The sequence below is a fragment of the Falco biarmicus genome, chromosome 7 (assembly GCF_023638135.1).
Source record: "Falco biarmicus isolate bFalBia1 chromosome 7, bFalBia1.pri, whole genome shotgun sequence".
Classification (NCBI taxonomy): domain Eukaryota; kingdom Metazoa; phylum Chordata; class Aves; order Falconiformes; family Falconidae; genus Falco; species Falco biarmicus.
Genome location: NC_079294.1, coordinates 41,708,974 through 41,733,662, shown reverse-complemented (window position 1 = coordinate 41,733,662; position 24,689 = coordinate 41,708,974). Strand labels below are relative to the sequence as shown.

General features: G+C 44.5%; 3 protein-coding genes across 12 annotated transcripts in view; 1 reads left to right on the top strand and 2 right to left on the bottom strand.

Moving 5' to 3' along the window:
* SLC38A6 (solute carrier family 38 member 6) overlaps positions 1–10,045 on the bottom strand; it is a 55,077-nt gene extending 45,032 nt beyond the window's left edge. Inside the window, exon 1 of one of the 5 annotated variants that reach the window (XM_056346969.1) lies at positions 8,900–10,045. Coding sequence is in view for 3 of the 5 variants with exons in the window: in XM_056346966.1 (XP_056202941.1) it covers positions 293–439 (147 nt within the window). In the remaining 2 variants the exon portion in view is untranslated. Of the gene's footprint in view, positions 1–292; positions 500–8,899 lie in introns of those variants that run through there. The other 4 variants (XM_056346966.1, XM_056346968.1, XM_056346967.1 and 1 more) reach the window with 4 other exon arrangements.
* Positions 504–7,609, top strand: TRMT5 (tRNA methyltransferase 5). 3 transcript variants are annotated; one of them, XM_056346964.1, is made up of 5 exons: positions 504–628; positions 2,335–2,984; positions 3,400–3,524; positions 5,064–5,718; positions 6,700–7,607. In XM_056346964.1, the coding sequence occupies exons 1-5, from the start codon at positions 624–626 to the stop codon at positions 6,762–6,764; spliced, it is 1,500 nt and encodes a 499-aa protein (XP_056202939.1). In that variant the 5' UTR covers positions 504–623; the 3' UTR covers positions 6,765–7,607. The 3 variants fall into 3 exon arrangements, with proteins under 3 accessions (XP_056202939.1, XP_056202940.1, XP_056202938.1); XM_056346965.1 differs by lacking the exon at positions 504–628 and adding an exon at positions 642–1,294 and having other exon boundaries at positions 6,700–7,606; XM_056346963.1 differs by lacking the exon at positions 504–628 and having other exon boundaries at positions 1,318–2,984; positions 6,700–7,609.
* A 156-nt stretch (positions 10,046–10,201) lies between the features above and the next one.
* MNAT1 (MNAT1 component of CDK activating kinase) overlaps positions 10,202–24,689 on the bottom strand; it is a 124,621-nt gene continuing 110,133 nt past the window's right edge. For 3 of the 4 annotated variants that reach the window (XM_056346974.1, XM_056346972.1, XM_056346975.1), the window contains one exon: positions 10,202–10,692. In XM_056346974.1, coding sequence (XP_056202949.1) covers positions 10,572–10,692 — 121 coding nt within the window. In that variant the 3' untranslated portion in view covers positions 10,202–10,571. The remainder of the gene's footprint in view (positions 10,693–24,689) is intronic. The other variant, XM_056346973.1, reaches the window with a different exon arrangement.

Sequence of the window (24,689 nt, the reverse complement as noted above, 5' to 3'; positions counted from 1 at the left end):
CGGACCCTCCCGCCGCCCTCGCCAGGTACCACCCCCCGGGCGCCGTCCCGCACGGAGCCGCCCCGCAGCGCCCGCCCTCCGCCGAGCTCCATCCACCCGCCCGACCTTCGAGCCCGAGGCCCCGCGCCCCGCCGCACTTCTCACAACCGAGCGCGGCCGGGGCAGCCAACCCCGCAAGCTCCCGCCCCGGGAGCCGCCGCGCCGCGGGCCCGCGCTGGGGGAAAGCGCGGGAAGCCGAGTCCGCCCCGCGCTGCAGCCCCCTCAGGGCGCTCCCCTCCCCGCCGCCCCTCACACGCACGCTGCCCGGCGGCGGCGGCAGCAGCGGGGCGGACTCCCCGTCCTCGTCTGCCTCCTCCTCCTGCTGCTGCTGCTCGCGGGCGGACAGGTACCAGCCCCGCTCGGCCAGGAGCCGCCCGGCCCCCCGCTGCGCCGGCGCCATGGCACCCCGCGCCCCGCCGCCTCGCCTCTGAGGGGAACGCCGCCGGGGGGCGGGGCCGCGGGGCCGTGGAGGGGGCGGGGCTGGAGCGGCTGCCCCGCCCTCCCGCTCGGCGCGGCCACACGGAGCGGCGCGGCGGCGCGGCGTCACGGAGCGTTGGTGACGTGCGAGGCCGCCGGCGCTCGGCATGAGGTGAGGGCTGGGGGGCTGGGGGGCCGGTAGCTGTAGCAACGGGGTGGCTCCGGCTGCGGCCTGCGTGCGGGGCGGCCCAGCCCCGCAGCCCCCGGCCCCGCAGCCCCCGGGCGGGCCCGCTCACCTCCGGCCAGCGGCGGGCGGCCCAGGCTGCGGCGGGCCTGCCTGAGGCGGCGGCTGCCAGCGGGGCTCCCCTCAGGGGCGGGCGGTGAGGCCCCCGCCACGGATCCCCCCGGCGACGGTCCCTTCCCCGGGTGAGGCCTGACCGGCGCCTCCCCGGCCCGCCCGGGGGTGCGTGCGCGGTGCCTGGTGTTGCTGGGGGAGCTGGGCCGAGCCGCAGCCCCCGGCCCCTGATTCACCTCAGGTCACTGAGGGATGAACGGGGCAAGCGGGGATGTCGGTCGGGAGGAAAGGCAGGCCTGCCCTGGGCACTTGGGAAAGATGCCGGCCCTCACGGCAGCGTGGCGGCGGTGACCTCCCACCGGACCCGGCGTGGGGCTCGCCTGGGACCGAGAAGCCTGCGCGAACTAGGCCCGCAGTTTCCAGCTAGAAGGGGAATACCTAAGAAAAACACCGGGGTGCACTGGCCTCTGGATGAAGGATTTCTCCTCTCTAGCAGATGTGAAGAATGTGATGTTTATTTTTTGAGTCAGCAGGGAAAAGGAGGTGTGCTTTGCCAAAAGCTTGGCTCAGGGAAATGAACTGGCTGGGAGATGCAGGGAGTCCCAGCAAGGAGCTGGGATTTGTGCGGGAGGGAGGATGGGAGCGGTGGCAGCTTTGCTAGGGCTCGGATGTAGCATCTTTTCTTAAGAAGAGACTGCATGGCTCGTTGTGCTGAAGGAGGGCAGTGGCCTGTACGTTGGAGTGCAGATGTCTGAGGCAGGCAAAAGAGCTGGTTTCCTTTCAGAGCTAGTTTGCACCTTTCCTATCAACCCCCAGTCTTAAAACAAACATCCCAAGAAGTCAGGAGAAATGTCAGCCTCAAGCACTACCTAATCATTGGTTCCTGCCTAGGAGCGGCCGATGCAGAGTCAGGAAATTTGCGCCCCATTGAGACTGTCTCTACTCAGGGAAATCATGTAGACAGAGAAGCATAAAGCTACTTTTCAAGTCCCTATCCTATGAATGAACTGTGGAGAGGGGTTCAGTCGCTTGAGCAGACATTAGTAATGCTTCCTCGTTCCTTTAGGGGAATTCTGCATTTAATTCATGGTGTTTCTGGCATACAGCTCATGGAGCAAAGATGCTACAGTGTGTGACACCTTACCACTGGGGTACAGGAGGCAGAAATTGCTGAAGAGTGATTATGACTGCTATTGCTAATAACCGTTTTCTAGCAACCACTGCTTGGTGATTAATTTTATCAGAGACAGAAGGGATCCAACAGTAGGATCAAGACAATAGAAAACTCCATTTGGCTTACTGGGATTAATACCACTTTTATTAGAACAAAGAGAGGTCATTGGTTTTTCGGCAGGAGGGGATTATCTCACTGCTTAAAGTTAGTGTTTAAGTCAAAAAATACATTTGCAAAAGGACAGAAATTTGTAGTACATAATTCATAACAAAGGCCTTTAGTAAACTGTTGTGAATTGTTTCATACAGATGGAAATTCTAGTTTAAGAGAACAGCAAATCCATGTGATTTGCAGCCTTTTTAATGGAATGATTACATAACGTCTATAAAATGAATAATTTTTCTTCTAGGACTTTATGGAGATTTGGATACTCTGCCAGACTACTGAAAACTAATCATTTTAGGACAGCTGCATTAAATACATCATTTCCAGCAGTTTGGATTCTATCAGCACAATATTCTGGCAGAATACCTGGTCTCTTTTTAGTAGTTAAAAAAAATAGGTTTTTTACAATGCCTGAAACCGTGGAGGATAAAGCTAATCTAGAACTGTATTCACCACATCCTGAAGTGCGTGGGATGACACTACTCGACAGAGAAGCTTTTAAAAGGACAGTCATTGTTCCAGTTCTTAAAGTCAAGAAAGAAATTGTAAATACTGTGCTGAAGTCTTTAAAACATACAGTACTACAGCGTCCTGGTCTAAAGCGAGTGGCTGAGGATCCAGAAGATGGGGACAGTAGACTTGTTATTCTGGATCCTCATAAAATACCAGGATTCTCGTTGGGAGAATCGGAGCAAGAGATATTAAAAGAGCTTAATGTTTGTCCTGAGGTGTCCAAGTATAACTTGGAGCTGACTTACGAGAATTTCAAGTCGGAAGAGATCCTACGAGCAGTCCTTCCTGAAGGTCAAGAAGTCACCTCTGGATTTAGCCGTGTTGGTCACATAGCTCATTTGAATCTTAGAGATCATCAGCTACCGTACAGACATTTGATTGGTAGGTAAAATGACTCTTCTCAGAAAAGTAATTAATGTAGTTTGTATATTGCTTAAAAGATATTTCAACAATTATTCTACTGATAAATTATTATTTGTACAAAGTAAACTTTTGAGCACTATTCATTGCTTTATATTTTGACTTTAAATAGCTTTGTGCGGATGGTGTAGCTGTGCACAAAAGGCACAGTTGCCTCCTCTTACAGTAACTGGTCTCACTTCACTGAGCATTGGGTCAGGGTAAAGTATGCACCTTAGAAAGATGTCACATCTGCAACTGTGAATTATTAGAGGAGGGTTATTCTAATATGTGCTTACTTTTGTTAATTTCACAGTAAGCAGCAATGTTTGTGTCTCTTGTAGAACATCAAAGGTTGTCGTCCTTTAACCGGAATAACTTTTGCCCTCTCTTTTAGGCCAGGTTATAATTGACAAGAATCCAGGAATCACCTGTGTAGTGAATAAAACCAATATTATTGACAGCACATACAGAAATTTTCAAATGGAAGTGCTCGCTGGAGAGGGCAACCTGATAACCAAGGTACAGGGTGTTTTCCCCTTTTATTTTAAATTTAATAAGCTGAAACTCAAAGGCATCTACTGGAAAGATGTGATGAGGAGACAGTATTGCGACCATTCCTTTGCACAGGGCCCTTCCTGATACCTGTTTCACAGTGTAAGAGTCAGCATTTAGTTCTACATTCATTTGTCATGGTCTGCCAAGAGCAAACTCACAACCATAGGGATTGTGAAGATACATATTCTTTCAAGTTCATAGCCTAGATTTTAATGATATGTAAAAGCAGTGAAGTAAAGGTTTCTTACAGGGATACTAATTACAAACTTGTAGCAGGGGACGTTTCTGGCTCTAAAGCCAAAACACTTCGTGGTTTTGAGCTAAGAAAATGCTGTTTCTTAATTTCACCAAGCCTAGCACAGTGGCTGGTACAGAATGTAAGGCTGTGTTTTTAAATCTCACTGGCTTTGCAGCTTAGGCAAGATTTTGCCTATGGCTTTTTTCCTTTTCTGTCAGCAGCAAGACAGACCTCATCTCTCCTCTGTTTTGACATTTTTCAGGTGTAAAGCACTATGTAACTGCCAAGTATTCTTCGTGTAGGGTTTCTTGTCTTTAGCTGGAAACTTGGCCACTGGTTCGACCAAAAAATATTTTTCCTAACTGTTAGTAGCTTTATACTTTTAGAAAACATTAGAGTACTAAGTAAAAAGTTGAGTAGTGTGGTAGAACATCTTGTACGTGCACAGATAAGGCATTTGAATTGACAAGGCAGAAGTGACAATCAAATATTATGCAGATGGTATTAGCTCATTGAGCATACATCTAGCATACCACTGAGCTGCATACCGAGGAGTGCAGATACACACTGCAGCATGTTTCTTGCTGGCAAAGTAAATGATGCAGTGATTTGGATCTGCAGTTACTTACTTCAGTCACACAATTCAAGTGGGGTGCAAAGTATTATCTTGCATCCCGTTCTCATCTGAATAAATACTCTTTCTTTTTAGGTCTGTTCTTAAGATAGTGGTCATCCCAAAGTTTGGGTTTGGATTAGTTTCCAGACTCTTGTCACCTTGAGAGATAAAATACAGTATTTTTTTCAAACTGCAGAATTCAAGGCTCCCAGTTGCTTTGAATTTGTCTGGCTGTTGCCATTCTTGCGCTGTATCATTTTCAGACGCTTATTTACTATGTGGCCTCTGCTAAGGAGGGCTTGAGCCATCTTCCCAAGATCTGCTTTCAATAAAGGAGTTGTCAGCCAGCCACAAAGCTCTTGAAAAGCCTCAGATATTTTTTTTTTATGGTCATTTTAAGTTTCTGCTTTATTTCCACTGGGTGATTGAGAGATGCATAAGCCAGCCACCTGGATTGACAGTTGGAACATTCCTTATAGCTATTTCTGATGAGTAGGTCTGTTTATGCAAGATTCATGGGACAAATGTCAATGTAGACATTACTTTTTGATAAAGCACCTTGGGTTTTAGCTGTCTTAATTACTGATAATGCTTAAACATGCCTGGAATTTGAACACATGAGGCTTAAGCAAGTGTTTTGGACTTTCAGGTCAAAGAAAATAATATTGCATATGAATTGGACTTTTCTAAAGTCTACTGGAACCCACGTCTTTCCACAGAACACAGCCGCATTGTTGAGCTTTTAAAGCCCAGTGATGTCCTTTTCGATGTCTTTGCTGGGATCGGACCTTTTGCTATTCCAGCAGCAAAGAAAAAATGCCACGTATTTGCAAATGATCTCAATCCTGAATCCTACAACTGGCTCCTGCACAACTGCAAACTAAACAAAGTAGACAACAAAATAAAAGCGTTCAATATGGATGGCAGGGACTTCCTCCTGGGGCCAGTAAGAGAAGAACTAAGTAAAGAGCTCCCACTTCTGAAAGAAGAACCGAAAACCTCTTTTCATATAGTCATGAATTTGCCAGCTTTGGCTATTGAATTTCTAGATGTTTTCAGGCATCTCTTAGTTGGAGAGCCATGCAGCACTGCTGGCCTTCCCATGGTGCACTGCTACGGTTTCTCCAAACATGGTGACCCAGCCAAAGATATTCAAGAACGAGCTGAAGCTTCACTGGGAACCTCCTTGGATGGACGCTGTTCTACTCACCTAGTTAGAAATGTTGCACCGAACAAGGAGATGCTGTGCATTAGTTTCCAGATTCCAGCAGATGTGCTGTACAAGAGGCCCTGCCCTGATGAAGGTAAGGAACGAGCCTCCTGCGTGGTGCTTGGATTACAGACTACACCTTTTACTGCCTCGGGCTGGTCCCACCTTGTCAGCCCTGTGGGCCACTCCAGCCATGTGACAGCGATTCTGTGTTTGGTTGTGAGCTCAGAGGTGGCTGACAGGACTGAGCGCCTGCACGTGTGCAGCAGCTGTGCAGGGCTTCATGCGCTCTGGGTAACAGCGGTCTGCTCCTCTGATCCCAGCATGAGCCTCCACAGAAAAAGTGGACTGGATAGGATCATCCCACAGGCCATAGACCAGGCCTTCATGCCTCAGATTGCATACTGGGGGAGGATGGGGTATCTGACGCCAAGCACACATTTCTGTTCACTAAATACGTAAGAACTGGAGCTTCGTTTTCACCCAGGGTAGAGCAGCATACTTCCAAGTGGCTGATCCCAGTTCTAACCTTCTCCCTTATGCTTGCATGGACTTAGATTAGGTCTGGAGTCACTACGTCAGCAGAATTGGGTTCTGTACAATTTAATTGAGAAACAGGTATCCTTAGAGATCTTTAATGCCGAATATATATATATATATATTACACAATTGGTCATTTATTTCTTGAAGTACTCATAGAAGCTAGTTTGTGATTTTGGACTTTCTGCTGCCTGATGGGGGAGGAGACAGGAGAAGCTTTCAGTCTGCAGTTACATGGGCTGGAGGAACAAAGTTTTTGATAAAGTTTTAATGCCATGAATCTTATTTTTGCGCTGTTGTTGGGTAGCACCGAGATGTAGGTCAAAGTGTAGCTCAGTACAGGTTTTTTGAAAGTCTTTTTTGGCATTTAGTAAAGACACCCCCCCCCATTACTGCTGTAAGTTTTCATTTGTGACTGTTAATCCTGATTTTAACTCTCATCTCTTCCTGTTAAATCCTGTGGTACGCGGCTTGTGGTTTAGTTCAGTCTGGTTACTGTACATTACATAGCTTACTTTTTCTAACTTTCTTCCAGGAAAACCAGCCTCTAAACGCCTGCGTGCCAGCAAAGATTCTTCTGAAGAAAAGTTGCTGAGCTGAAGACTTCAAGAGTTATGGCAACTACCTTAGTAGTTTGCGTAAGGTATACTTAGGTTACCTCTGGTTTACCCCATGAATTATTTGAAGCATACCTGTGTTGCCCATCTCAGGTGCCAAGATGTGATGTGTGTTGCAGCTTTCCTTTGTCAGCCTTGATTCCTGCATTTACCTTTTTTTAACTGTGAGATTGATAGGCAGATTAAAATTGTTGTTACTAAAAAGAATTAAACTTTGCTTTTTTGTAACAAATGTGTTTTGGTACTTTTTTGCTCTCTATTTTTTCAAACTCCATGATAACTCGGTGACACAGATTAGGATAGATTTTGCCATGTCATTTTGATACTGGGCGGTTTGTGGTGAGATAGATTTTTTTATTTTGTCAATTCTAGCAAGCTGACTTTGTAATAACTTGTGCATTGGATTCTCCCTAACAAATGATTTTGGTGTTTAAGACTATTGGATTACTGTTAGCAGATGCACAAACAGCTCTCGTGTTAGCAAGGTAACCTTTCAAAAACTTCACCCAAGATACAAAAAGGCCCAAATAGCCATATATACTTGTTCCTAGGCTTTTGAGTAATAAATGCTTTTTAACACTGAGATTTAGTTGGGGATTAGTTGACTTCTAACTTAAGTGTTTGCCCACCATTAAAGCAGGAAGTACTGAAGGCCATTTGCACATTTGCAGATGAAGTACATGCTTGCATTGAAGCGCTAGACTGAAAACCAGTACCCGGCTGAACAGTCCTGTCTTGAGACTGCGTCCCCCTGTGGCTTTTGTGCCTCTGCTGCCTCGCAGCTTTCCCCCTACCTCTCTGACTGCTCCTCTGCTGCAGTCCCTGGATGATCCCTCTGACTGGCTGCTTGTATTCTGCAGGGATTTGAAAAGCCTCTGTCTCTGGTTTCTCTTTCTTGCCCATCCAAACTATTGTTGGGCAATGTCAACCACAAATAGTTTATTTGGACAGAGAACTCGGATCACCCTGTTGGTTTCAGCTATCTTCCTTCGGTCCAAGTTCAGAGCTCACGCCTGGCCACTCAGTTACCAGATGTCTCTTACCCTCCCTGGCTCTGCTGCTGTGGCTCCATCACTGGGGCCTGCAACCTGATGTCTTGGTTCTCACCCAAACAACTGCTAAGGCCTGTGGATTTGTTTTGCTCACAGCTCTGTGTGACAGCCCTTCCCTTGGCTTACACGGCCAGTGCTTTTGAGCAAGCCTTCACAGCTTGGTACCACTGGATCACTTTTATCAAACCAGGGGGAAAAAAAAATCATCATGACTCACTTGTACTATCTGGAAAGCTGCTGTGCAGATTACCTCCCTGGCCTGCTGCTCCAGCCCGAGCATTCCCCCACTGGCCTTTAAAATGGTATCTCAACAGCTTTAACCTATTTGTCCTCACCATCAGTGACAGGCACATCGTATCCTCTCCCTACCAGTCACTGCTCTTCTAAGAGCAAGTGCTGGACTCTTGCCTCCAGCCTTTGATGCTATCTGCTGTCTGTTACATTCTCTAACACCACTGTGTGCTTCCCTACCGCTGCCCTGCGGATTTCCCATAAACATTCAAAAGCTGCTCTTGTTCTTCAGAGCCCTCCCTAAACACTGCTGTAGTGCTAAGGCCCCTGACCGTTCTGGAATGATCCATGCTAACACACCTGCGTACTGCCAGAGACCGCAGGTCCCTTTGTACTCATTGCCTCAGTCCAAATTCAGGGCTTCTTGGCCCTACTGCACTAACAGAGACCTGGCTGCGATCACCGTTTCTGTGTTATGCAAGTCAACTACCTAACTCTGATTTTCAGCACGTGACTTGCATATTGCAGGGCAGGGAAGTTCTTAGTTCTTACAAGTTTTGCTCACTTACGGGTAGCAGTATAACTTTAGATGCAAGTCAACAGATCATATGCAGCTACTGCAGTAACCGGGGGGGTTCTGTATTTTTCTGTGCAATTGCCACTTCTGCGTATAACCCTTCCACATGAAATAGCAAACAACAGCCAACATACACACAAGTTACATAAGCATATTTAAATCATCTATATTAATAGGCATATGCAGTTCTGCATTCATTAGCACAACAATCTGAGGCTTTACAAACCGAAAATGAAGCAGGTCATCGGTAAGGTGTACCTTACTGGGTGAGCCCGAAATAGTGAAGACTCCCCTGGCTGCTGCTACTTCCTGCCAGGGTCCCGAGCTGAATCCCAGGAGGACCGCTGCTATTGCTGCTATCGCATCTGGGAACAGAGGAGAGGCTGTCAGCCATCTGTGACGGAGGAAGGAACTCCCACAGCTTCTGGCTGCTAGAGAAACCGTCAGCTAAGCCCTGGTGGCAGCCATCTACTATGAGCGAGGGAAGGGACAAATAAAGGGCACCTGAGAGGGCAGGAGGAAGGACGCCAGGTGGGAAGCAGCTCTCGTCTCGGGGCTGAACTACCACACAAGTGCGAGTGTATGAGTGGCCTCTCACATGCGCCACGCGGCTGAGCCTTACAACACCCAGTGATGGGCTTTCTGTCTGCAGCCAGGCCACCTGCCCCTGGCAGGGAGCAGTACTCCACAGGCTACAATCTTTTCTACACCTGTGCCTCGTGCATAATATTACCTGCCAGCAACTATTCTGGGCACAAACAGCAGGGTTTCAGGGAAAAGGCAATGGAGATGTTGGTGCCTCCCTCCCCTTAATAAAGGAAGCATCAAGTCTGGAATAGAGCTTACTCTTTATTACAACACAGAAAAAATACATTCACTTAATACACTTCCGAGAGCAGCATTCCAACAGCTATTAAGGGATGACCCATAAAACGGGGTCCCGGCTTTACTGCAGAGGCGCTCGCTGTCCTGAGCAGTTTCCAGTCTCCTACAGTTCATACACACCCGTGGCAAAGGCCAGTTCGGCTGCAGGAAGCCCATCTCGGCCACGTTAGTCCACATTCCACTACAGGGAAAGGGGAAGAAATCTGTAAAAGCAGTAGATCAAGTGGCAAGGGTCATCCCAAGAGCCAGGCAAAGGGATGTTCCTGCCAAAAGAAGCTCCTGAACGCACGACAGAAAAGTTGCGGACAGAGCTAAACAGGGAAGAAAACCAAACCCAATTTTGACTACTTTAATGACCCAGCCTTTTATCAAGGCTTCCTAAATTGCTTCTAAAGGAACTCAGTTGAAAGACATTCAGCTAAAGATTTGTTTTCCAGGCAAAGGTAAGAACCAAGTGACATCCGGAAGGATCCTGCATAAGAGTTGTGTCAGCATAGTTTCAGGGTTTCTCATCTCATCCAGCTGGCAGGAGGAAAAACCCACTTGTCCAAACTGGGGAAACTAGTTTTATGGGAAGAAAGTGTAGGCTTGAATATTGACACTAAATGTTATAATCAAAATGGCATTTAAATGCTTGTGCAAATAAAACCCTGCAATAAGAGTAAAACCACAAACTTTAATAAAAAAGTCTGGCTTTATTTAGAAAAAATTTACAAGTGTGTTTCTTTAAACCTCAAACATACACAGCTGAGTTATTCACATCTTCCATTAGATGTGGCTTATTGCTTCAGCCTCCCTCAGCAAAGTGCCACATGACTAACGAGTTTCCCCCTCCACAAAAATGTATCTACAATTTTACAAAGCTCTCGTGCAGACTTTTTTTTTTCCTTTCCCCCTTTAACACTTAAACACAGCTGGTTTTACGCAGAAAAGTGACTGCAACTTAGCCATTATGCAGATGGCAGCAATTTTACCCAACCTTTGCTGGTTTGATTTGCTTCTCTCTCCATTCGGTGTCCCGTGACTAAGGGCTAATGCGCACTGGCTAACTGGGGTGCCAGAAAAGACCACTGAAAGCATCCTGTAAGGCTCGGTGACAAGCAAGGGAAGAAGTGTAGCCCCCAGCCAGATCCTGCGGAGAGGCGGCTCGTACATGGTTGAGATACCTGAAACAAGGAAAAGCATTATTTCAGAACAGAAATAAACAGGTCGAACACCTGCTAGTCCACAGTACAGTGAGGTTGAGGTTACTTTTTGGGAGAAAGCAAGGAAGGGGAGCTGCCTACTGCCAGCCACCAGTATGAAACTTCCCTTAGTTAAAGCAATGATGATGCCGATGCACCTTCAGACAAGCTGCCCAACACACACACTGAAAAAGCTCAGCTCTTTGCAATAGGTTGCGCAGCGTTAAGTACACTCCCTGGTTTGTATTTTCTGTGCTAGCTCTGGGGGGAGGGTTGCATCCTCCCCCCCCTTTGGTAGTTCCTTCTAAGACAATGACGATGACAGCAGAAGCTCTCCTGCACTCCCGCTGGAATCGGGGAGTTTCAGCTCTGTCCCATTACTGCTGGGCACTCCCCAGAGCCAACTGTGCCGGTTGCTCTGATGACAACAGGGATGAACGTTCTGCTCTTGGGCCTATCTGTATCTGGAATAAGTCCACCGACACCAGGGAATTAGATCTGTAGGAGGCTGTCATCAACATTTTGGCTAAAGAAGCCTCTAAACTTCACCATTAATTAAGCACCATCACTCATTTGCAGAGCCATCTAATTTTAAACCAAACCAGCCAGACTGATCAGTTGACATTGAAACATGCTACCTACACTGGCACTGCCCCAAACTCTTGGCTCCCCTAGCTCCTTCCAAGGGCTCCAACCCAGCCACGCACGCTGAGAGCTCCCAGTAAAGGTGTCTGCTCAGGGCGGCTTGAATGGGTTTCATTCAGTGCTGTGACCCTATAGTTCTTGCAGCCCACATACGACAGACCCAAGACTAGATTCTCAGCTAGTTTTATACCAAAACCCCATCAAATACAATGACAGAGGCAGGCTGTAGCACTATTGGCACAATGTCAGTCTCAAATTCTGAACACCAGATAAAATACCATAAACGAGAACTGCTTTTCAGTGGCCACGTAAGCCACTGAGCTTCAGCTAGCTGTTTTGATTCATCGCTTGGTACGTGTTGCTCCTGGGAAGGTTGAGTCATTCCACCTCTGGCTTGGCAATTCAAGCATAAACTTGCAAAATGCATACAGCCTTTTATAATGTTATCCTGAGAAACCTAAAACAGCTGCACTTTTGGCAGGAAAATACAGGACCACCAGTAAAATATCCAAAACAGTTGCATCTTTTAATTTATGACTGTACACTGTTTCCATAAAGAGTATATAAAACAGGTCAGATTTTATAGGTAAGACATAATAAACAGTTGTACCCATCGATGCCATAAACATGTAGAAAAAGAGGTTACTTAGAAATGATTAATTAGTTTTAGAACTGCATTTCTTGCACCTAATAACTACAATGCACAGACATGAGCAACGTTTCTGAGTGATTGTCGGTGAGATGCTGAAGGTGACAGACCAAATTTGCCTCCAGGGGCTAAGCTGAGATGAGCTCTGCTGCTTTGCACCAACTTGTGACATAGTCCGGGCCTCACTGCTGGGCGCTGGTTCCCATCACCACGGGCGCAGACATTAGGGCACAAATGCTTTTAATAGCATTTGGTCCACAGAGAATCTACAAACACAGCAAAGCTGGTCCCACCTCTTCATTTGCAAGGGAAGATGGTTTGCAAAGAGCTCCTGTTTCATGGGACAATCCATTTAATGGATTTAAAAAACCATAATTTACCTTTCTTGCTATTTGTCCCTTAATATCTCATCCTTCCCAAAGGCCTCTTACAGCTGCTGTGGGGAACAGGAGCTCATTCCCCCAGCCAGGAACAACGAAGGGATACTGACAACAACAAATAATTTCCTTCAAAACGCTGGTGTGAAACTACTTCCATCCTCCAAACTGGAAAGTCTTATACAAATCAATTCCCATCTCAGATTTCACTTCTATCGTGTTTATTTCATTGCACAAACTTCATTTTCCACTCATGCATGAAACAGTCCAGAGAAAATAGAGGATTATTTTACATTTCTATATTAACAAAGGTTGGTTGTGTGTTTTTCATTACTTATCTTTTTTTCCCTTATGTATCACTACAAGGAGAGAGGCAGCGTCTACTGTTTCCCTTTTTTTTTTTTTTTTAGGTCATCTGAAATTGGGACATTAGTTTCATAAGACAACCTGATTTACAGCTATTACAGCTGACTATTTATAGTCAGTTGGTATGTGATCTTTGAAGTAATACGAAATCATTGTCAAAAAGGCTCAGACCAACTTTTACTATGGCAACCTGCATTAATTCTCCTTACTCCTGTGAAACAAGCACGACACGCTGCTGGCTGTCAAGTGAGGTCTTTATTTTCTTGTTAAGTATCTAAACTTACTGCTCTTGACCCATTTAATTACTGTGGTACACCAGGCAACTGCAAAGAATCTGCCACACTGAAGCCACACAATGAGAAGCGAATGTTTCACCGGCTTTTCCACACTGATCCCCATCTGTGCTGTTTGAATCTGGCCGTGCCCTTCACAGGAGAATCTCTCTGAACTGGATTCCTGGGGTTTCTGGCAGAGGTCAGCACATCTTTTCATGTACACCTTTATAACAGCAGCAGGAAGAAGCGCTTGCCAAGTTTTATTTCCAAAAAGTCAAGCTCCATTAGGTCTTAGGACCTGGAGGTAATTGCTCTCACTAGTTAGCAAATTCCAGCACACTAGGTCTGTTTTTCATAGGTTTATTTTAAGTACCTGTAAATCTTATAAGCAGAAACCAGGAAAAAGAGGTTTGCTTTTTCTGGTGCACGGTTTTTTAACGTAACTTGTTTTTACTGAGGGCAGACTAAACTCTGGAGTTAAAAAAAGCCTGCACTATTACTTTTAGAGCAGGGCTAAAGGGCTGTGTGTTCTCTGCCTCACGGCTTCACACTTCCCAGCCACCGTAATGCCTAGGCTCTGCCCAAACAAGCCCCCTTTCCTTAGCTGCTGCCATTGGATGTTGATCTTCCCCATTAACCTTTCACATCAGTTAAAACACATCGTATTTTGTTCTTCATGAGCCTTCAGGGGGCTCATTCCTGACCTTTAGTTTCTCATCACCATTGGGCGGGGGGAGTGTGTGCGTGTGCGTGTGTGTGTGCGTGTGTGTGTGTAGGGTAAGCCTCCTGTTTTCAAGGAAAGAAGTGTAATTCACACTTGGTGCTGAAGTTCAGAATCAAGCCAGTCATTCCTGGGGGCAGGTTTCCTTCATGTTTTCTCTTTCCCGAAGGCTGTGTCACCAGCACTTCATCAGGAATAACTGGGACTGCTGGGGAACTAGGCAGCAGCACTCAGTTCCCCATGCCTTTCCACCCCCTGCACCACTTGGCACTGCCGTTTCTAAGGGCCAGAGGACCCAACAACAGCTCATCAGCCCGTAACATCCAAGACCGTTGGCAAATGTCCCCTCACTGCTTAATAGGGCAGTCTCTCTTCAGAGACACTCAGGAAAGACTTCAGAAACAATCAGAGCAGATGGAGAAACAGCATAATCAAACCAGGAAAAAAGAAAAAAAAGGAAAGAAAAGAAAAATAAAAAGAAAAAACAACCCACCCCCAACAAACACCCCAAAACATCCAACCAACAAGCCACAAAAACTCCCACAGTACTTCCCCCCCCACACCCAACTGAAAGGATCAGTTCTCGGGATGAATTCGCGCAACCTTCCCCCATCTACCCAAGATAAATACACTTGCACCGGTGTTTCTGCAGATGAATCATTGGAGGTACATGTGGAGCACTGTGTATTTGGCACACAGATTTTACTTTTTTTTTTGATCTATTAGGTATTTTATGGGGGTGAAGAAAAGAAAAATCATTCACAAGTTGTTTGACAGAAAAAAAAAAAGATAATGTAATTCTATTCCACAGAATAGATTTACTGCTCATCTGATTATCTGCAGTATCCAAGACAGAAAGTAATGGGGCAGACATTAGATCTGGGAAATTTTCCAGATTCATCATTTAAATAATAAATAGTGGTTGCATGAAAGCAAGCAAAATACTCCAGTCTGGAAAGCTGTGTAAAGCATTAGTAACACAGCAGCATATGCTGCATTCCTGAATCTTTCTGGAGACTGTGTTTTCATTAGATTTACCAAGTCTCTAAGACGATCTATCAATGCATTATTTGCAGTATTCTTGGCAGAGAACTGGATCTTATCAGACAAGAGGGGCACGTAAGAAACTGGGTTTCCTCTGGCCTGTTTTCTGTTGAGGAATGTGTAGCCTCGGTTACTCTAAGCCCCCAACCAGGCACAAACTGAGCTCTTCCACTCAACTCTGGTTTTGTCTGAACCAATTCTACCACACAGTTGGTCCATGCAGCCAAAGCAGAATTTGTTTGTAAAATGCATAGAGTTCATTGCTGTTCTTTGTTAAATAGACCTGTTAAATTCAGAATCAGACTTCGCTAGGCGTTATTCAGATATGATATGGCTCTCCACATCTCTGAGACTGTGATGTCTAAGGCAGGACAAAAGCACACGACCACATAAAGCTGGTACTCAGAAAAATCCAGAATAGCAGTTCATCCTTCCACAGACCGGCTACAAATCTGATCCCAAGTCCTCAAAAGTCAAAAAGCAATCTTTCACCTCGTTTAGCAGACACTCTTTGGGCATAATTGTTGTATTTAGACCTCAACAAACAAACCAGCTATTATTGGTGTTGGTAATTCCTGCTGAACACCAGCCAGCACAGCCAGTTCCAACACATAATGCAACTTTACCACCACCATGAACTCAAGGGCTGCTCACGAGCCCAACTCAACACCTCTGGCAGGCCTTGCACCGTGCCAGAGGTCACGCTTCCAGCCCTGACAGCAGCAAGGCACCTACCATCAGCCACGCATCTCCTCTGCCCTCCAAAACAACAAGGATTAAGTAGGAAAAATCTATTTAAGAGTTGAATGGGGAAAACTGTTCCCTGGAAAGGAATAGGTCCACGGCTGCCTCAAGGAACCAAGATGTCATTTGGTTGATAAATACAGCACAATAGTATTAATTACTTTCATTTGAATGTGATCAGGAAGCAAAAAAAATAAAAATAAAAAGGACAACAAATGATTGCAGTGTAGGGTTTGCTGCAAGCACCTGCAAACAAGCAGGCAGCTACCCAATGTAATAGCTGGGGAGTGTGTGTGTGTGTGTGTGTTTATTGGGGTTTTTTTAATGCCTCTAGACATTATGCCTCTGTGCATACAATTGCAGCAATCAATGTGAATGTCAAAAAAACTGCTAAGCATGATGAGGTCTAAATAAGACAGATTCCAAGGCAGACAGAAAAAGAATATATTTTTAACCAGATTATGTCACCTGTTAGCCTTGCAGCACAAGACCAAATCCAGCCCACAGTGCAGAGGTACAAGGAAAAGTCACTCTAAACACAATACAGTTTTGGCTACTGAACAATCTTGCTAAAGACAAGAGCTACCATAACCAACACCCTTGACGCCCCAGCAATCCCACCTGCAGACAGCATATTGACCAGTTCAGGTTCGGCTTAGTAAGGTCTACTTTTGTTATTAACACTGTTTAGCTATGCTAGTTTTCCGAGGGCTTAGTGAGCAGAAATTGCTCACCAAGGTGTAAGATGAGTGCCAGACCCCAACCTTTTCCATATCACAAACTTGCTCAGCCCATTTCACATACCCGTGGCCCAAAAAACTGCCACAGAACTGTCACTTAGCACGATTTGCAGAGCTGTGCCCAGAGTTCCTCTCATTCAAACCAGCATGTGATCAGGTGTAGAAGCTTACAGCGTGCTTGTAAAACCACCACCTATGCCTCCAATGCAGGACACACCGGAGTGATTAGCTTATTTGGGGCTGAAGCTGTCAGAGCTGACTGCTGAATGCACAGCTGGTACTACGAGCAAACTCTCTGGTTCCAAGGGACTTTACCTTCAATGACATTTCCAGGGACTCACTTGAATTGCTTGGAAATAAACATACCTACACTTAGATGATGTTTGAGTATTTTTCCCCCTTTTACTTCAGAGGAAAGCTTCAACCAGCTTTCCAATAAGCAGAAGTTAGTCTTCTAAACTCTTCACAATGAGATGCCTACTGACTAATGGGTCTCTATCACAGTGAAGATTTAAGAAAAAACTTCTTAATTGGGAGTTTGAGCTCATAGCTCCTAGGACTTTTATTTCTCAGGTTAGGTCTTCTAAGTGAAGAACTTTGTTCTACCAGAAATCTAAATGAAGAACTTTGTTCTAACAGAAATAACTTTTCCCAGTAGGAAAGCCAAGAAACCGCCAATCCACCAAATCAATGAAAGAAATCTAGCACCTCAGTGATTCTTTTCAGCCCCTTCCATCAGCTTCTTCTAAATAGCAATTCGTTTCAAATGCTGTCAGAGTTCCTCTGGGCAGGAGTACACCTCAACTGCGTGTGGCAAAACAAAGTTCTTTAAAACAAAACAGGTCTGCCACAGCACACCTCAGCTAAGATTCAGAGGTCTGCTACTGGACACTGAAGGAGGAAAAAAAAAGCCTAGAATATTATTAATAATATTAGCCATGAAACAGCTGTTGCTGATAAACTCAGCTCTGACTCCAAAGGTAGAAATCAGTAATGAGTTATTTCTCCTTCTTTCCCCCCATTACTCTTCTCCCTCATATGAAAGGTCAAACATTTCAGATCCTGGCAGCCCAAAGCCACACACGTCCTGCTGCAACAGCAACCCAGCAGCATCTCGAGGTTTCAGCAGCTTCGCTCCTTACCATTCAGCTACTGCAGTGACCAATAAAAGAATCTCTGGAGTGTCTAACATTAACACTAAGGCACATTTATTTCATGTTTCACATAAACTGTTTCCTCTTTGAATGATGAAACACATATATAAACTGCAAGGTACATGTAATTATGCATATCAGAGATTTTATTGCAAATTACCTATGACATTGGTGAGTACAGTTGTGAACCCTGCAGCAAAAAAATCTCTAAATGCAACAACACAAAGTCAAAGAAGCCATCCTTGTTGCAGGGGGGGACAGGGACAGAATCAAATTTTCCCATACTGCTTTCCCTGAAAACTTCCTCTTTTTGTGATGAAATCCAGACTCCAGAGAGCAAACATTTCCACTGAAAAGCCAATACACAGGGGGATGGAATGGAGGGAAATTTTCTTCTGACAGCTATCTCAAAATACATCTTCAGTGCTCCTAAGTGAATGTGTCATAAAAAACCCAACTAGTGGTAAAAAAAGTTCAAAGTAAGAAAACTTTTAGAGAGCACCTGGTTCTCCAGCATTTTCCGAGCCCTGCAATTCTACTGCTGTCTAGTTTTTAAAAAGATGTGAGACCAGAATCAGGTATTCACATTTATTTAACACAGAGAAAAACATTTGCATTTGGAGTAACTGAGAAGCAAATACTATTGCCTAAACATATGATAAAAAAGCATGGAGAAATTAATATCAAAGAACAAGGAGAAATGCCTTCTGCTCCACAGAAACAGTCTGATATAATTTTAAAAGAAATAGATGTTTTAAAGTGTAAAGACGACAAATTAGTAAGGGAAAGGGTTTTACAGAATAAAGGAAGCTTTGTATTACTCTGACCTAATATGCATTTTCTGCCTTTTCCATGCCACAGGCTAAATGCCAGTCCTGGGATGCCGCTTGCAGACTGTTCGTACAGGTTTCTGCAGGTACTGCCACAACAACTTTTAGACAGCTCCAGTCCCACCCCCAGGTTCCCATCCGAGGAAGGCACCAGCCTTGACACAATTATTTCATGCAGGAAAAGACTATAGACTCAAAATACTACGGACTATAGACTTAGAGACTATCAACTTAAAGCACTGTAGACTACAGACATAAAAGACTACAGACTTAAAGCATTCTGAAATGGGACATAAACCCCTTAAATGGTGCAAGCGGACCTATACCCATCTTCAAAGGAACTGCAAATTCAATTATACCAGTACAATATGTCAAAAATGTTAACAACTTAAATAAACCTCCTCTTTCCACCAAGGTGTTATGCAAGCTAGAGATTTACATTCAACAAGAATTTGTGTGTGTAAATCCAATGCATGTTTGATAAACACATTTTACAACTCATGTAAGCCCAGAATTCACAATGGCTGTCTGCATATTTCTTTTGCTAACAATCAAATGCTTCGTCTAATCAGGTTCTCTTAACATTTGACCAGGCAGCATCGCTTCAGATGAGGTGTAAACAGTTTCAACCTTAGAAATGTAAATACCAGTGCAAGGGAGCAGCCATGCCTGTCTTTGCAGTAGATTCAGTGATCTGAGCTAATGCAGGAAATCTCAAATGCACTTTCAAAAGTTAAGACAATGAAAGAGGTGATATTGTTTTGTTCATGCTTTGGTTACAAAAAAAGAAAAAAAAAAAAAAGAAAACCCTGAAGCTGCTAGAGTATGCCATAATCCCCAACAGGCAAGCTTCAGAGAAGGGAGGCACATTCTCAGCTGGTGTAAGTCAACACAGTTCATAGATTTCTGTGCTGTTTCAGGACAGATTCAAAACAATTATCTGAAAGTTCTCATTTTAGCACGCGACTGCCTGTTTTAAAATAAAAATGGGAAATAGAAAGCAGAACCTGCAAACACAATAATCCTCTGCAAGCAAAGGAAAACCAAAAGCTACACAATTTCATTTTGTTCATGTGTTTCAACTCTATAAAGGATATTTTATAGAAGTTCCATGCTGACTTTTCCGTCCTCAGTTTTTGGGGGGCTTCCTCACATCCCACTTTCCTCCCAGTAATATATTTATTTAGTCGTTGTACTGGCTCCACACGTCAGTCAAGAACCATCACTGATTGCAGTGTGTAAACAGTTTGCTTCTTGCTGCTAACCACTATCTCAGCACCACACATTCCTGCCGGCATTCCAGATACCATTTCCAAAATATACACAACCACTATCATTTGGATGATTGTTTGTTGGTGTGGGTTTTTTTTTTTTTCCCTTCAAACTGAAAGGATTCCTGCTTAAACTCATTCCCAAATAGCTGCTTGAATTCATTATCCCTGTGTACTTAGCTGGTAACAAAAGGTTAATGTTTATTTCTAGAAACCTTGCTCATAGGAAGCCTTCCTTCAGTGCAAGTGACTTCCGTGCCTCGCGCCTCTGCGAGCAGAGAGGCTGGGAGAGCTCTTGGATGAGCAGGGGCACCTGGTCCCCCATTTGTCATCTTCCTGAGGTCACCCACCAGCTGTCCGTCCTCTCAACACCCAGCCCCAACACCACGGGTGAAGGCATTCTCCCTCGCTCAAGTTTCCAGGTCTGAACTTCCAGATACAGTAAATCAATCAGCCATCACAGAAACTGATCAAACAACTGCAAGTAAGCATTTTAACACCCTTGAGCAGCCTTGCTGCATAACAAGGACACTGCAGTCCTAGCTGGAATCCAGCAAAGCACTCGCTCTGCATGACTAGTATAGATTACACTTTGGAGGACTGCAGAACTGCAGCTACATTTAGTCTATGACTAAATGAGGCTCCACTCGCACTTGACCCCGAGAAGAATGTCATTGAACACAAGGGCCTTTTCTCAGTTATCGTCTTGTATTTTTTTCTTTTCAATGGCTAAAAAAGACCACTAAGCCATCGTTTCTGTAACTGCAAAGTAGCTCTCTTTTTAACATGTTGCAGAAATGTTTTGGCATGGCTTGATCTTCAAATCCTTCACCTTTCCCGCTGCCCTCTAACCCCGCTCTTCCTCCCATCTGCTATGTTTAGGACAAAGGTTGCCAGAAGAAAGTGGGTATGTTTGTATAATTATTATTATTATTATGCAGAAGTTAAGCATTGTTTTGTAACTTACTACCTGAGTCAGAAGTGTTTTCACAGAGGTTGTTTGTTTGGGTTTTTTGTTTATTTGGTTTTCTTTTAAGGCTAGGGCAAGTTCAGTCTTAAATACATCACTGTGTCTTCCCCCATGGCTAGGGGAATGTGTCCTGGGGTTTGACTCCAGGGATACAGTGATAACAGTATCTTTCTGTAGGGGGGGGGGAGAACAGAACTTTCAAAATAAAAGACAGTTCTTTTGGACACAAAAATTCTTCTTTTAGGTTAAAAATTCCCTACTGTTCCTCACTCTGCCTTTTTCTCCAACTTCCGCACACCCTACTGCGTACCATAAATCCCCCAGTGCATGGCAAGCAATCCATATTGATGAACTGGAGCTTTCAGTGAGCTACATGAAAGAGATTCCTCCTGGACCAGCTTCCACGTAAATTATGCAGCTGTGAAGGAAACTGAGCCCTTTCTGAACAGAGAGCTCAGTCAGGAGCACCTACAGAAAGAGGGGATGGAGATGCACAGAGACTTTCCCCCACCCCCTCTTTTTCAGTACATTTTGCTTGATGCGCAGCTCTGTTGAAAGAGGCCACAAGGATGGTCATGGTTGTACCACAACTGCAGAGCACAGGATGCCCTGCTGCAAGCAGAGAGGAGATATTTTTGCCCCAGGAGTGCTGTTAGGGACCTTGACTTTGAGCCCAAGGCTGGAAAGTGGTCTGGCCAGCAAACAAAGTGGGTTTTTTGCCTTGAAGGACTGTGTTTCAGACCTGGCAGGGGAGGACAGAGCCCCTGAGTGACTCAGTTGTCAGCCATGGTCACAGCCAGGCTGCATACTAATGGAGGTCAACAGCCTACTTTGCCCCCGTGTCCTCCCCCAGTTTGCCTCTTCCATCTACCTGCTCTGTTGCACAGCACTGAAATGCCACTGCAGGGCACCAATCTCAGCGAGAACGGTGAGGCTGCACCTAAGGGGAAAGAAGAAACATCACCTTCTCCCCCCTGCCAGCATAAAGGACTGAGAGCAGGAAAACACCACCAGAAACACATTTACCACAGCCACAGGCTTTGCCCCCAAATCACTTCTGATGGAAAAAACATCATCTGAACAAAGAAAAAGCTGTACTTAACCTCAGCTTTGGCATGCAGTCTCCCCTGGTCAGCCGGTCTATTCTGTTTTCACTGTGACATAGCATCCTGTTCTGACAGCGTAGCAATGAATTCATGTTGTACGGCAATCCCAGTTTAATATGACTCAAAACAAAACAGCACAAGATGCACATGAATTTCTAGAGGGTTTTTAACCTCTGATACTGATCAGGTAAGTAAGTTGCCAAACCTAATAATTATCTCAAATGAATAACTACCAGCACAGAGCAAGTTTTTAACTTGCTTTCATAGTTATTCATTTGAGATAATAAGATCCCAAAGTTATTTTCTTTAGGCAGTATCTGCAAAAAGATTGCAGTTTGAATGACACTATTTAAAGAAGATGAGGCTGCTCAGGTCAAAAGAAGGTGAAAAAAACAGCCTGCCTGGTATCGCAGCTGACTAATGCTCTAATGCATTAGACCCTCTGCTGCTTCAGGTTCTGGTTGCTGCTGATCTGGTCAGCATTTCAGTCTGATGTTGAGGATCAAGTTTACAGCTCTCAGCCATGCCAGCATTTGCTCCTCAGGAAGGCCTGGAAGAGGCGGGAGGGAGAAAGGAGAGGAGGGCAGGAGCTAGGAGTGAGGGCTTCTCCTCAGAACCACGGCTGGGTCAAGAATTAGAAGCATCAGCTCAAGTCCTGGGCTGCTCAGCCGCTGAGGCCGAGCTCTCCAACACCCATACAAAGGAACAGATTAGCCCCACTCTATCAGAGAGCAGTTAAAACACAGCTCACAGAGGTGGAGGGGAGAAGGGGCAAGAGTTGCTCTGTTCCCCTGAAAACATTTTTCATTTGAAAACATTATTCCTTTTACAGAGGAATAAATGAAGGAAAAAACCCACTGCTTCAATGCTAAGTGGTTTCCTCCTATCTGTCAACATATGGTATGAGCTATTATTATTTGGCTTAAATATAAAGTATCATCAAGCCTATTTTTCTATTTTAATAGTTTGACATTTCTATTGTGAAATTAGGGTATAATTCTCTGGATTTTTTTGTCCTTCTCTATTGTGCCCTGGTGGAATTTCCAGAGGGGAAAAAGCAGTGATGATGGGAGATTTTAATTTCACTCTTCTAAAAAGACAATGAGTTAAGTGTGTAAATGGAATCATTCTTTATTTTATATAATTTCTGTTAAATTAATTTTTATTCTCTGCTGCTTTCAGTCTAATACAGTTTCCTGAACCAGCAGGAACACAGATATCAAAGCAGAAGTGTGCTGAGTTAGGCAGAATCTCTTTAAGTTTCACCTGGGGGTGAAAAGAGCTAAGAGAGTTGTTGCAGAGAAGGGACATTCACAATTGCTGAAATTTGCCACGGATTATTTGCATAACAACTTAACTCACCTTGCAAACTACATCCTCAATAAACACACCCAAAGAAGTTGTGCATACTGATTAAATTGATTCTGAAATCCTCTGGTGCAGAAACTGCATTTTTAAACATTCACAGAGAGTGCCTAGCAATTGCGGGGCGGGGGATTATTAATAAATAATGACATTTAATAAATTATCTGGTGATACCCTGCTGAGGAGAGAACTCACATTAACACTAGGTGGCAGAAGGCTCTGTCACATTGAAGACACCTGCAAACAGATACACTCATAGACCTAGACTTAAGCTTGACACTTGATTTCAGAAAAGCTCAGGAGAAAACAGTTGAAAGCAAAATAGCTATAAAAGAGCATTTACCATCCACTCTTCCTCTTCTAATTCTGGCTCCAATACCTTTAGCACGCATCATTTCACCGTTTAAAAGATCACTCACTGGCTATCCCTGAATCAGAATACACCCTCTAAACTTGAACCTTTAAACACCTCTTATTCAATTCAGGTGAAATTCTGTCTGTGATGGGTGATTCTACTAAGCTTTTACTTAAAAAAGGAATTCACAGTTTAAAGAAATAAATGGCCATTAGGGAAAGTATGCAACAAAAACATGTACTGCTAATAACCTTGAAAGATACCTGAAATTGAACTTGGAGCGCTACAGCAAGCACGCTTCTGCAGCTGAAAGAAAACCAACAACTTCCAAACTAACTCACTCAAAACTGCTCAAGGCTCACTGTGGAAGAGCTGTCCTAAAAATGGCAGATGTTCCTTCATAGAGAGGAAGAGATAGAGATTTTCAGGAGACATTTTTATAATTACATATAAAATTCTGTGGTGTCAACTGGTTTCTTCTTGTTTTACATAATTAACCCTTTTAAAAGCGTTTATGCTTGTTTTTCGTTTATTCTGGCCACTCTTTTCAACCGCTCTTTAAATTTCTCTCTCATCTAGTTTAAATCCAATATATTTAAGGAAACAAAAATCTCAGTTTCCAGTAAAAAAAAGACAGGTGAATAAGTATCAACAATCACAACTCAAAGGCAGTATACAAAGAATTTGTTGTGTGGGCTCTAACACGCTGGCAGAAAAGAAAGCAAACAGCAATGTCAGATGTAAGGAGGAAGCCACAAGCAGGAAGCTAAAGTGGAAGACAAGATGCTGAAAACTAAAAGGGGGTGGTAGGAAGAACTACATGCTGTTTCCATAGACAAATAGGTTAGGGCTGACGGCAAAGTTTTCTTCTAGATCACTCCAGTTCCACTGCTTTTCCACTTGCCAACCAGCAACGTCCCAGATTTATAGCACACTAGGTGGGTTCTGCAAGGGCAGCTGGTGCCAACTAAGAGCTCAGTAGCATTGCGGCGGAGTTGCTTCGCACCTTTAAGCATGGAAGCTCTTTGTGTTTAAATATAGTATATTTTATCATTCACAGTTGTCAGCAGGGGAAATTGTCATCTAAGCAGTAAAAGATGCTGTTGAAGAAACAGGAGGGATTGGTTAGAAAGCAAAAATTGTTTTGGCTGTGACAACTCATCTCACTGCTGATTTTGAGGGTAAGGGATCAAGCCACCCATTGCAAATTGCTGCCTGAGAGTCAGAAAAATCAATAGTAGGTAGGAAAGCCTACTTGCCAAGGCTACAGCCACTGCCAGCAGATTATTAATGCATCTGTCTGCATTCTTTAATGTTTCCTAAGAAGCAACTATGTTAACTGAAAAGGTGCGATGTGTCACCAACTC

Excerpts from the sequence above, each read along its gene's own strand:
- TRMT5 (XM_056346963.1), top strand. The coding sequence starts at position 2,315 with ATGAATAATTTTTCTTCTAGGACTTTATGGAGATTTGGATACTCTGCC. Across the intron at positions 2,985-3,399 it reads ACCGTACAGACATTTGATTG|GCCAGGTTATAATTGACAAG; the intron begins GTAGGTAAAATG and ends CCTCTCTTTTAG. Across the intron at positions 5,719-6,699 it reads GAGGCCCTGCCCTGATGAAG|GAAAACCAGCCTCTAAACGC; the intron begins GTAAGGAACGAG and ends ACTTTCTTCCAG.